Source organism: Apus apus, chromosome 13 (genome assembly GCF_020740795.1).
Source record: "Apus apus isolate bApuApu2 chromosome 13, bApuApu2.pri.cur, whole genome shotgun sequence".
NCBI lineage: Eukaryota > Metazoa > Chordata > Aves > Apodiformes > Apodidae > Apus > Apus apus.
In genome coordinates this window covers 18,901,338-18,914,004 of record NC_067294.1, presented here as the reverse complement: position 1 = coordinate 18,914,004, position 12,667 = coordinate 18,901,338, and the positions used below count along the sequence as shown (strand labels likewise).

Sequence of the window (12,667 nt, the reverse complement as noted above, 5' to 3'; positions counted from 1 at the left end):
CTGAGCTACCACCGCATCTTGTGACACAGAAATGTGGTCTGGGGACATCTCTGGGTGCCCCCATAGAATGTGGCATTGAGATGAGCATCATGGAGCAGTTAGGTGTCCTCAGCCCAAAACACTGTTCCCATGCAGGGCTAGAGAGGCCAGAGATGGAGGCTTCTGAGCCCACTGGACCCCTGGCTGGCAGAGAAAGAGCTCACACATGAGACCCTCAGGGCCATGGATGTCTGGGATTCAGTCTCTGCTGGTAAAAATTGTCATCCTGATGAGGCAGCGTTGCCATTGCAAAGTATCCTTTGCTCCATTCCACTACCACTTCTTGGTTTATAGCAGTTTCAGGGTAGCATGAGAGCATCTTTTCAGCCATGCAGATCTATTGCAAATCACTGAAAACATCACATTGAAGAGAGGTTTTTCTTTAGGAAGAGAGTGGCTGCTGTGCAGTGACCCCATGTCACTTAGAAAATGCCCATCAGCCAATCTCTGGTGATTTCCACATAATGCCCAGCTCAGAAATAAATGCTTTGGCCTTGAAAAGCTTTGGGAGGGTGTTACTTTCTGAGGAAATGCTTCTGAGCTTAGCCAAAACATATTGTGCTTTGATGCTGGTTTCATTACTTTGAGGTAAATTAGTTGCCTTCTTAGAAAAACGGCACATTTCCCAGTTCTCTTTACTGAGCAGTCCAATATTGGTATCACATGGGCACAAGGGCACAGCTGAGACATGACTGAGACTCTTTTTTCCTCGGAAAATATCAAGACACCTCCTTAACTGACACCTCCCTGCCCCTTTGCTAGACACTGCAGGTAAAAAATCAAACTTTTGTACAAAATTCATTTTACTTTTATCTTTTTGTGGTGCTCTCACCCCCTGTCTCTGACAGGTACTGCAGGCACAGTGAAGGCTCCTGGTGCTTTATCCTTTGGGCATCTAAAGGGTGGTGAGGGACTTCGATCCAGAGGGGTTATTGCTGCCACTGGGCTTGAGTAGAGCTGGAGACTGTGGACATTGGACTTCCCCCAGTATCCTGATTTATACAGAGGAAAGTGCTACAGATGCTCAGCTCCTGTAGTGCCTTGGGCCATGGCCTGCATTTGTTTCCTGTTCCTCCATCTCTTGCAGGAGCATCACTTTGTGCTTGCACTTGTGGGACAGAGGCTTTTCAGATGATCTCTTTTCTTAAACTCCATGTTTTCCTCACTGTCATGTTCTGTGATCCCATCTTTGCACTCTTGTGACTGTCAGGGCTAAGAAAATCTCCCATAGTTCTGCTCATCACCTGCTGGGTGAATCCTGGGCCATTTGTGCCTTTTTAGCAGGACAGAGTTCCTAGAGTCAGGAGCGAGGGGATGGGCGTGCCCAGTGCTGTCCCCTGTGGGGACACTGGTTTACTTTCCTCTGTTACCTAGGTACCCCCTAAACCTACTCTAACCAGTACTAACACGTTGACAGCCCCAGCCTGTGCGAGCCAGCAGCACCTGCTCTTGGCCTCCTCCCTGCAGTAGCTAAGTCCACCCTTCTCTGCTCAAAATAGATATTTTTGTTCACTACTTTCTTACCTTAATTTCCCCAGGAACAACGAAAGCACCACAAGTCTTACCAGCCTCAGAAACTAAAATAGTTGTTATGGAAGAAGAGTGTAAGTACCTCTACCCCCCACTCCCTCCATACAGCTTCTTTTCCCTCATTTGTTTTGTTTTTTATGAGACAGTCTGCATAAATGCATCCTAGAATCTTCTCTGATCACTACTTCTCTTTGATTTCTCCCCAAACCACTGATCTTTCCCTAGATCTTTCAAACAAATATTATTTATATTGCTGGTGTCTGTACTGGACAGGGAGGGTTTGATAATGATTGCTCTGGTAACTTAAAGAGCATGCTCCTTAAAATTCCAGATGGGTTTTACACATTCCCAGCTCTTTCAATACATGGGTTTACTGCTAATTGTAAGATCAGCTTGTTGCAATCTTTGATTTTTTGGTGTTGCTTTTCTTTATTGGGTTTTTTGGGGGGTGTGGGGTGTTGGTTTTTTTTAGGACGGATGAGAAAATCAAAAGAGGCTGTAGGAAATACAAGAAAAAAGACATGAGTCTTCTAAGTGGAAGTCATAAGAAAATTGCGGAAAATACATCTGTGTGCTGCCATCACATTTTTCACCAGAACACAAGAACAGATTTCCCAAAATGTGTAACTTGATGTAATGTGGTGGAAGTGCCTTTCCCCATTCCTTCCTATTCAGTTGTCACAAATGCAGTAGAATATAGGCCTCCAAAAAGAAAATTCAAAGCATGGGTACAAATGTAGATCTAGAAGCCAGGTGTTGGCTGTTGGTTCAGCTCTTTCTGGTGGAGGACAGTATTTCTGTGCTGGAGGGTCTCTCCCCTGAGGGGCACCTCACCATGAGGGCAGACTCAGCACTTCAGACAGCCCACCAGGACCCCTTCCCACCAGAGCCAAGGACCAGGGGGTTATTTTGAGATCTGTTCGTATTTCCATTCCAGCTGCTGACACCCCAAACTGGCAGTGCAGTGGCTCTACCTCCCTTCTGACAGTTCCACTTCGCAGGTTTTATGGGGGTGTTTCCTCTTTGGAAAGCTCAACCTTTTATGATTTTCAAGGAAGTCTGATTGCAGCCACAGCAGGGACTGGCCAGGTATCCTTTAAAAGCTTCTAAGACTAGAAAACTGCAATTAAATGTGCTCGTGTTGTGCTTGGCCTTCCACTGCAGTGGGCGTATCATGCTGAGATGCAGCACCACAAATGCAATGACTGTACCATCCTTCCCCAGATTTTTCCTTTGTGTTCACCAGCATAGATCCATGCTACATATTTGCATCACATTGCATAGATGCTCTTTTCACTAAAAGCCAAATTTCAACAATAGAAACAAAACTGGAAAAATGCTGTGTGACTTGCAGAGAAGTTTCTCTTTTTGAAGAAAGTTGTTGCATTTCCTTTAAATATCTGTAATCAAAAGCCTTTCTGGCACCTGTAGGTTTTCTCACCTCTCATTGTTCACTGAAAGGTAGTAACTGGATTTTCAGCTCTGTGTTGGGAAAGCACCATGCAAGTGCTGCAGTTCCCTGGCAAAGAAGAGACTACCTGGCACAGGCAGCTTGATCATGGCACTTGGTCACTTCTGGTTGGCCCCTGGTGTGAGGCAGGCATCTGACCAAGTAGGATGAGCAAGGATGTTAGACCCCATGGCCCAGACAGTCTCTGTGGGCCCCCGTTACTCTGTGTAGCCTCATGTAGTGCTGTTATTCCTGGTGTATATGCTTTTAGTTAGTGTTTTTCCTGAAGGTCCCAGTTCCTTCCTGGAATGTCTGGCCTTCCTTTCTACCTCTACCTTGGTAAAAGGAGTGGCGTGTCATGTATTTCCCCCTTGGAGCACTGTTAAAACCTTTCTTACAACCTTTAAGTGTAGCAAATACTGCCCCACCCAGAGTCACCCCTGCCTTCCTCCTCTGCTTCTCCAGTGGCCACAGCCCTCTTGACACTGCTGCAGCCTTGACAAGAGGCAGGTTTACACACCAGGGAGCACTCAAAATGCAACTCAGGTCTCCAGAGTGTTCTATCTCTCTTCTTAAATAACTTTTCTCATGTTCCCATAACACAAGTTCCCATGCCTAACTGGCACCTGTCACGAGCCTACAGAGCACAAGGAGGCAGGTTTGTACCTTAGGTTCTTGGAAACATCTGCACTGTTATGAAGATGTGCTTGGGATCTCTTTCCCAGCTGCTGTTCCCTTTGCCTACATGCTGGCTGGAGGAGGACCTCTGGTCACTATTTGGTGTGGGTCTCACAGATCTCATGACAGTATGGAGAACTCCAAGGATCTCGTGGTGTTTGTGGTGATACCAGTCTGGATCTGGCACCAAAGAGAGCACACTTGGGAGATCAGGGATCTTACAGTGCTGCATTCTGAGAGTTGTCTGGATTCAAATTGGCCTTATATACTTGTCTAGCCCATGTGCATAGAATTCTGTACTTGGGGTCAGAACATAAAGTTGGGTTTTCTGATGCCCCCATTACATGGTACGTGCATGTGGTACCACTCAGCTTCATCCAGTGGTGTGGACACCTTTGGATGAGTTAGAGCCATTTAGCAGATGTAACAAGCTGGATATGTGATAGTCAATAAGGGTGTAGTGTTGGTTGTAACACCAGCTTTGGTCCACATGGTCAAGCTAGACTCTGGGGGCCAGATTCAGAAGGGAAAGTCTTCCCTTGATGCTGCCTGTTTTGACATGGTACCACCGTCTTTGAGCACTGTCAGACTAGAGCAGCCCTAGAGATTCTCTCTTCAGAAAGCACTGGGGCTCAAAGGAGTAGACATACCTATTGCTCTTAACAAGACGTCTTCCTATTGAGGCCAGTACCATGAGATAATTGCAGTAGCCTCATCCATAATGAAAAAGTATTAAATAAGACATGTTGTGTTGTCTTATGTTTGTCACAGGCTAAGGCTGAGCAGTTGAATGGTCATAGTGGCTCAGCTCACAGGTAGTAACTTGCAGAGTTGGGGTAACTTGATCATGTGCCCTGATACAGAGAGAAAGGTCCTTTATGCTTATTTCAACTTCCAGACAACTCAGGGGTAATGTGATCCCCTCACTGTGCAGCTTGAAGCAGTTACGCAGGGTTTGGGAGTCTGTGGCTACCGACCTGCTTAGTAAATGGAACAGGAATCAGTGTCAAAGTTTAGAAACATTTTGATGGAGTCTAGAGGGAAAAGGAGAATACAGGCTGGGGAATGAAGTGTGATTTGGAGACCATCAGGATACGGAAGGATCCGGCATTGATGGGCAGATACTCTAAACCAACATGTAGATCAATGCAGCTGACTTGGACCTGCCGGTTAATGGGTTGGTCCACCTGAGGGCACTCTGATCTGAAGGCCTTACAAACATCTACACACTACAAACATCAGTGTGCTGCTGTTGGCTTGGAGCTAAAGGGTGTCTAGCCAGCCCAGGGCACTGACAGGAGTAACAGAATCATGGAATATGCTGAGTTGGAAGGGACCCATCAGGATCTTCGAGTCCAACTCCTATCCTTGTCTAGGGAACCCCAAGAATCACCCCATGTGCCTGAGAGCATCATTCAAATGCTTCTTGAACTCAGGCAGGCCTGGTGCTGTGACTACTGCCCTGGGGAGCTTACCGAGGGCCATGCAGGCAGACCAGTTTTCAGTGTTAGGGTAAAAATAAGTCCTGGTGTGGCCTTTGTTCAAACAACTTCAAACCCACAACTGGGGGTGTGGCTGGTAGTTGCATGGAGCCTGCACGCACTGCCGGGAGGTCCCTTGAGGTGTACGTGTGGGATATCTCACCAGCAGGGCGCAGGGAGAGCTGCTCTGTGCCTGCCTGCTCTCTGGTCCCAGACATTGCTTAATTTGTATTTTTTAAGTGGCCATCATATCTACTACTTTGGATGTGATGTAAGACAGGCCACTGTGACTCTAAAGGCAAAGAGGGGCAGTACAAAGTGAAGCCTTGAGTGGAACTGGTGTCTCCTGAAAGAACTGGGGCTGTGAGCACCATGTGCAGAGCAGGAGGCTATGTACCAGGAACTCTGCTCTGGCTGACTTTGATTCTTGGGCTTCAGCCTGCAAAGCATTCATGGCAGCACTGGCCCTTCAAAGGGGCTTGTTAGGTTGCTGAACAAATCCCTTCACTGAGGTATGTTGCTGCTGTTATGATTGACGATGGGGATCATAAAATGCTGCAGTGCTAACACCTCCATTCTGGGACCCTTGTTGGTCCCAGAAAAGTGTAGGAAGTGCTCCTTCATAAAGCTGGTGAGATCAGCCTGGCGGAGGAACAAGAAGCTTTAGAATAACACAGGTCTTTACCGCTGCAATAGCTACCTGTCCTGTAGAAACAGGCAGTCCCTTGGTGCACAGAAACCTTTAAAACCTGCTCTTCAGTGAAACACCTGAACAGTGCAGGTGGGAGGTGTGGGAGGAGCTGCCTGTGTTGTTTTAATCAGCAATATCTGATCCTCTGAGATGAACATCATGAAGTCTAGTATTTGTGTTTTGGGATGATCTTCTAGTCTGCAGCTATTGATCTCCATGATCCCCTCAAGAACTGGGAATATAATTCCAGCAGAATCTAGTTCAGTAAAATGCAGGGGTAAAGACCGGGTCATTTCCAAGTGCATAAACACACAGGAGCGGCATTTTTATGAGCTCCAGAGCCCCCAGTCTGTTGCCAGGTGAGCCCCAGCCTAAACAGGCCCTTCTGATTTTACATATAGGTAGCAGCAGTGAGCATCCAGCCTCTGCTCAGGTTTATTGAGAGAAGAGAGTGTCATACCAGAGGAACAGAGATCTGCACCAGACAGAATGGTTAGAATCAACAGCCTCCCAACCTATTAATCAGTGTAAATCATGGATTTAGTGTGGCTTACACCAGAATTACAGTGCGACAACTAAGGAATAGCTTGGCCAGACAGCTTTTCATCCATGTCCTTCTGACAAGCAGTTGGATGAACTCGGTTGAGAGGCACCTCAGCAATTCTGTGTTTTATCAGTAAGTACATGAGGCATATACAGAGCTGGCAATTTGTATACACTCTCTAACCAGCAGAGTTCATCTGTCTGACTGAATGTCTAAATATTGAGAGAGTAAAGTGTCTGTACTCTATGAACCCACCAGTCAAAGTTATTTATAAAAACAAAAAGAAGGAGCAGTGAAGCTTTTGCTGTCTCCCTGCTCTCCTCGACAGTAGCTTTAGTTTGTGAGAAATTAACTTATAATTTATAGCCCAAGCTGCATTAATTAACTCTTTGCAGGGGGAATATTTCACCAGATTTCTGAGAACAGGCAGGTGAGCTCACTGCAAACGGTAAGTGACGTGTGTGGTAGGAATTGTGTAAGAAGCCCTGCACAATCATTAATGGCCTTTCTGCGTAGATGGATTGCATGAAGGGAGGTGTCCACATGGCAGTGTCAGTGCCTCTGGCTCTCTCCTCTTTGCCCTGCCATTGATGCCAGTCCCAAATAACCTAGATGTGTGGTGGGAAACAAATGCTCTGAATGGCTTTAAATCTCATGTGTCTTTGTGCTGCACTGTGCTCACTGACTGGTACAACCACAACAGGATGTGGCTTTAGATTGTCAATACACATCCACCAAGAGGCCACCCTCTTTCCCCTGTCCTCACCTCCTTATTCCCTCCTGCTTTGTTCTCAGCCCTGGGCCTAAGACCTGCTGGAGACATGACTTGCTGATGGGTGAGCTTTTCCACGCCTTCTTCCACCTTGCAGCAGCCTTGTGGCCAGTTTGCCTCTGTGTTTGCAGAGACCTCTGTCTTAGGGGCACCTTGCTTATTCCCAGTGGTCTACTTTCCCAATTTCTTCTCTGCAGCCTACCCCCTGCACACTCCCTGTTTCCTGTTCTTAATTCGTTGAAGTACTTAGGGAGGCAGTTGGTCCATGTCTGGTGTTACTGCACAAATCCCTTTATCATCTCCTGCTGCCTTCAGGTGAGTCCCTTTCCACCCAGATTGCAGCTACCACCCAAATTTGATCCCTTGCTTATTTAGATCTCTAAATAGCTCAGTAATTTTACAACTTTCCAAGTAATTTATGATAGATGGAGTTGTGTTGGAGGCTGAACGAAGGACTTCCTCTACCACACCAGCCAACAGAGTAGAAGCTCTGAGAAGGAATTTCTGGGTCACCAGGCACAGCTGAGTGCTGTTTGAAGTGGAGGTGAATGAACATGACTGCAAATAACCTGTACAGTCACTTTACCAACATCGGTCGTCGAACTGCAGATGGCTCAGGACCAGGTAGATTAGATTTGTTCAAACAGCAACTAGACACATTTGTGGAAAATAAACCCATAAAAAGTTATTAATGTAAAGACACTAGGGGTGAGTTAGGTTGTCTCTGAGCTGCTCATCCTAGATGGCAGAAGAAAATTGTCTTTTCATGCTTATGCTGGTCTTCTTTATCCATTGCATAGTGGCCAGTGTCAGAGACATGACAGGGCTTTGGTTTGACCAACATTACTCAGCTTTTAGCGTGTGTTTCATGACACTCTGTTCTTGACAGGGAACTGGGCTGGCTGCCCCTTCTTGTAGCCTTTGCTACGTCTATGCTGCCAACAAATGGACCATGGAAATATGATTCTGTGATTCAGTTTTTAAATGCTTTGTGCTTCTTTGGGAGAAAAGGCACTGAGCTTGCAGAAAACAGGATTTAGAAGGTAAAAAACATGAACAAGATGCTTCTAGGAGAATTGATCCACCACATATTTTTCTGACAAGCAAATCTCTGTTGACAGCTCTTTTTCTTTAAGTGCTCAACATGCATGTCCTAAGCCTCATTCATGTCACCCTCTTTTTTTATCTGTTTAAAAGGAACTAAATTGTTCATGTGGGATGAAAATACCATTCAATCTCTCGCTGGTCAGCACTGTAATCACATCACACAGCCCTGCATCATCCCACCCACCTGTTCTGGTGGAAAGAGTACCCTTTTATCTGAGGTGTTTTCTATGGGTAGGTTGCTGGGCTCTGATTTTATTTCTCCCTCTCTGCTCCTCCCTTACTGTGTGAACCATGACAAGGCTCCCTCCAGAATCCTTCCCTGTAGGGTTTATAATGTGAGACTTTTCCAGGTGGATCGTTTCGTTTGCAAGCAACTGGTACCTTTGATGGATGTTGGGGTGATGGATAATGGCTTCCTGCAGGCTGTGCTTGTTCTTCATCCATGTGCCTTTCAATTTGTACCAGTGCTTTGGTTCATGAAGTTTCACTGCTCCCTGATCTAACAGCACACTTGCAGCTTTAGCATCCTGCCAGCACTCCAAACCAAAGGCCTCCCTGCCAGTAGCTTTCAGCAGCTCCCACACTGTGTGCTGGGAAGGCAGCAGTAGGGAACTATTATAAGGGACAGTGACTGTCTTCTGTGTACCTGCTGCCCTGCAACTTTCAGACCCCAGAGAGCTGCAGAGCAAAGCATGTGGTTCCTACATGCCCACAGTCTGCACAACCTGCAACTTCCCCTGCACAACCTGCAGCATCCCCTGCACATGCAGAGCAAAGCTCCTGCACAGCCTGGCTCCAGCTGCACTTTTGGACACAGCTGCGTGCTGCGAGGCTGGGTTTTATCTTCATAGAATCTTAGAATTGTTAAGGTTGGAAGGGACGTTAAAGATTGTCTAGTTCCAACCCCCTCTGCCATGAGCAGGGAACCGCTAGACCAGGTTGCACAAAACCTCATCCAACCTGACCTTAAAAACCTCCAGGGATGGGGTATCAACAACCTCCCTGGGCAACCCCTTCCAGTTCCTCATTAATGCTAATTTTTAAAATGGCATTTGGTGTTAAGGCTCATTTTTAGTAGCTAGATCAAGCAATAGCTAAAGGAAAGGCCTTGCAAAGAAAGTCCAGGTGCCATCACACACAGTTAGATGTCTGTACGGGTCTCACAGCTCTCCACTGGCCTTAGAAGACATGTGCTACTACTCAAAAAGGTGTAAATTCTACAGGCTTGTTACAAAGCCATTATAGTGGTTTTGGCTTCAAGTTCTCAATAATCTTAACTAGAAGGGAATGCTGAATTTCAATACACAAATTTGGGAGTTTTCATACATTAGGGTTTTTTGCAAGGACTTCTTTGGTGGCTTGGTCAAATAATTGTCTGTTTTAAACCCCAGCTTACACTCTCGTTTGTGTACACTGCTCTGCACGTTTAGCTCCCAGCTGGCTGGTGTTACATGCCCTGGTAGGGGAGCAGCTGTTTGTTGTCCCAGGGCCATGTTCGTTTTCAGTCTATGCTGAAGTATTTGCCATGAGTGGTTTGCAGAGCACTTTGAGACAACTTGCTCTGCCCTTGATAGCTGTGAAAACCCCAGAGGCAGCAGTTGTTAAAGGCAAAGAACAGGAACAGCTCTGCTTGGTCCACAACCCCAGCCCTGTCAGACAGTGGAAAGCTTTGATTTCCCTATGAGGAACAGAAGACAATGGGGGTGGACAGTGCATTGGTTCATGTAAAATGAACAGTCAGCTTGGCTGTGTGCAGGTACCAGTGGCTACTCCTGCTGTGCTCAGCCTGATGGGCCAGCTCCTGCATGGGCACCATGCAGTCAGAGTCACTCCTGAAAGCAAGAGCCAGGACAAGCTTGAAGAACATCATCCAGGTGTCAGAGGCTTCACAGGATGCCAGGAGCCCTCCCATGGGAGCCTGGGCAGGCCCAGCAGGCACTGGGCTGGGGCAGGAGCAGGAGAGCAGGGACCTTGGCTCTGGCAGGGGGGGCTGCAGCAGGGCAGGCATCCACGGCAGTCCCTGGGTCTGCTGCGGAGGTGGGATGGGCTCAGGGGCTGCCCAAGCTGTGAGGATCAGCCCCTGTTCCCACTTGTCCAGGGCAGGCTGTGCCTCGCTGCTTCTCCCATGGTCCTGACTAGCTCCTGCCTGGTGCTCTAGCCCCAGCCTTTTTCCTGTAATCCTGTATCAATGAGATGTTCAGTCTTCAGCAGCTGGTCCAAAGTCACTGACCTCTCCATGAGGCTCTTTCAGGCTTTGGAAAACAGGATGGAGGAGGGTATCTCCTCAGAAACCTTGAGGACAGTATAGAAGGTGCTGGAAAGTAGGTAGTAACTACACTGCTGAAGATGTAGCTGTCAGGGTATGAGCAAGTTGGGTAGTCCAGGAAGGGGAACTACCTTTAATGAGATTAAGTATTCAGTTGGAAAAAGTAGATGCTTTTGAGTGTTCAGCCCTTCTTTCAATTATGTGAAGATGGGTCTGCATTTCCCCAAAGCTGGTCTGCTTGTGTAACGTGCAACTGTTGCTCTAACAAATGTTTTTTCACTTGTCTTGCCCATGGAGATGCTCTGTTTTGTCTGAGTCATTCAGAGACAGGAGTTGCAGTGGAATATTGCAGAGTACCCTCAATTTTGTTTGTACCTTACATGACTGGAAGGCTTTTCTCCGGAAAGAAATGCTCCAAGAACCTGGAAAAGCATCTGTATCCCAGGAAGCCTGAGACATGCTGACAGCCTCCCTCTTAGCACACATCAGGCTGACTGACTTCTAGTGCTGAACTTCTTGCTGTCTTGAAGCAGCCCCACTGGGGCGTGACAGAGGAGTGCCCAGAAGCAGAGAAGGGAAAGATGGAGCTGTTCTTGCTTCCTCTGGACCTGTTTTGGAGACAGTGAGGGCTTATGGCTAAAACCTTTCTTCCTCATGGAGATGTGGAGTAATGGAATGTCCCCTGTATATCTCTGTGTCTTGGTCCAGTCTTGTGAGGCAAATCAGACCTCAGCGTTCTCATGACTCTGTGACCCTGCAGCACCTGCTCTTTCACACCTCCTGCCTGCCCATGCAGCGTTGCATGCATGTGTAAGGGGAGGATGAGGAGACATGGGGAAGGGCCCCTTTCCCTGTAGCTCACCAAGAAAGATTATCTTGTCCTGACATGCTGGCTGCTGCGAGGAAGGTGTGTCCTTCCCTCCTCGCTCACTTGGCCTCTCTTCCTAGGAAAGGAAAGGTCAAGTCGCAGCCCCAGGACCTGGAGAGGTGAAGGTGGGTCTAAAGGCACAGGCTGAGGTTGGCAGGGTTTTACTTTGGCAAATGCACTAGTTGAAAATCATCTAAGGAAGCAGAATTGCCCAACAAAGGAAATAACAAAATGTCTTTTTTGTGTGTTTTTTCCCCCTGCAGTAACCACAACTCTCTCCTCCTGGTCCGGGCATGCTAGAAAATGTAACGAAACAGCCAAGTCCTATTGTGTCAATGGTGGGGTATGCTACTACATCGAGGGGATTAACCAGCTGTCTTGCAAGTAAGTCACTGTAGTTCTTGTGTCAATATGGAAATTACTTGGCTGCGGGAGGGCACACCTCTGTGCAACTGCCTGGGGGGGGGGGGGGGCAGGGCGGGGGTAGCTCTGAAATTCTCCTGGCAATTGCAGTTTGAGCTGTGCAGATTCAGAGAGGGAGACTAGAGGGGTGGGAGTGGGGGAGGTACAGGTTTTCTTTTCTGTGTGAGTGCCACTGTTCACTTTTCCTGACTCTTCCTCCAAGATGTTTGTCCTGGCTGTTTCCTTTCCCTTTCTTCCCTTTCTCCTCTGCAGCTTCAGGGAAGGTCAAGTCCCTTTTGTTCTCCTTGAGCTAGGTCAAAGCTCTGTGTCCCCTGCTGACATGTCCTCCCATCTGAGGCAGGGGTCTTTCCCCAGTGCACACCCACCCCCATAACTGGAGGAAGCCCCTTGCTGAGACCTGCCCCTTTACCTCTCCTGTCTGCTCCTCATGGGACCAGAAGCAGGTTTAGCACACTGCTGTTCACCACTCTGTGCCCCTTTGTGGCAGGCTGGGGGGTGTCTGTTTCTCCCTTTCAAATTTTAAAACCTGCAAAAAAAATCCAGGAAGACATATTACGTTGTCATTGAATCATATAATGGTTTGGGTTGGAAGGGTCCTTAAAGATCATCTAGTTCCAACCCTTTGCCATGGCCTGGGGACACCTCTCACTTGACCAGGTTGCTTCAAGCCCCATCCACTCTGGCCTTGAAGACTTCTAGGGATAAGGCAGCCACAACCTCCCTGAGCAAGCTGTGTCCTTATCCTTAAAATGCAATTTCTTGGAGAGGATAAAGTTTGGCTGCATAGTCCAAGGGATGTGGAATGGGATATGAGACCT

At 47.5% G+C, this 12,667-nt stretch overlaps 1 protein-coding gene across 2 annotated transcripts in view; it reads left to right on the top strand.

Moving 5' to 3' along the window:
- The window catches only part of NRG2 (neuregulin 2), a 175,583-nt gene that overhangs the window by 127,122 nt on the left and 35,794 nt on the right, over nucleotides 1–12,667 (top strand). Inside the window, exons 4-5 of one of the 2 annotated variants that reach the window (XM_051630889.1) lie at nucleotides 1,578–1,643; nucleotides 11,690–11,810. In XM_051630889.1, coding sequence (XP_051486849.1) covers nucleotides 1,578–1,643; nucleotides 11,690–11,810 — 187 coding nt within the window. The remainder of the gene's footprint in view (nucleotides 1–1,577; nucleotides 1,644–11,689; nucleotides 11,811–12,667) is intronic. The other variant, XM_051630890.1, reaches the window with a different exon arrangement.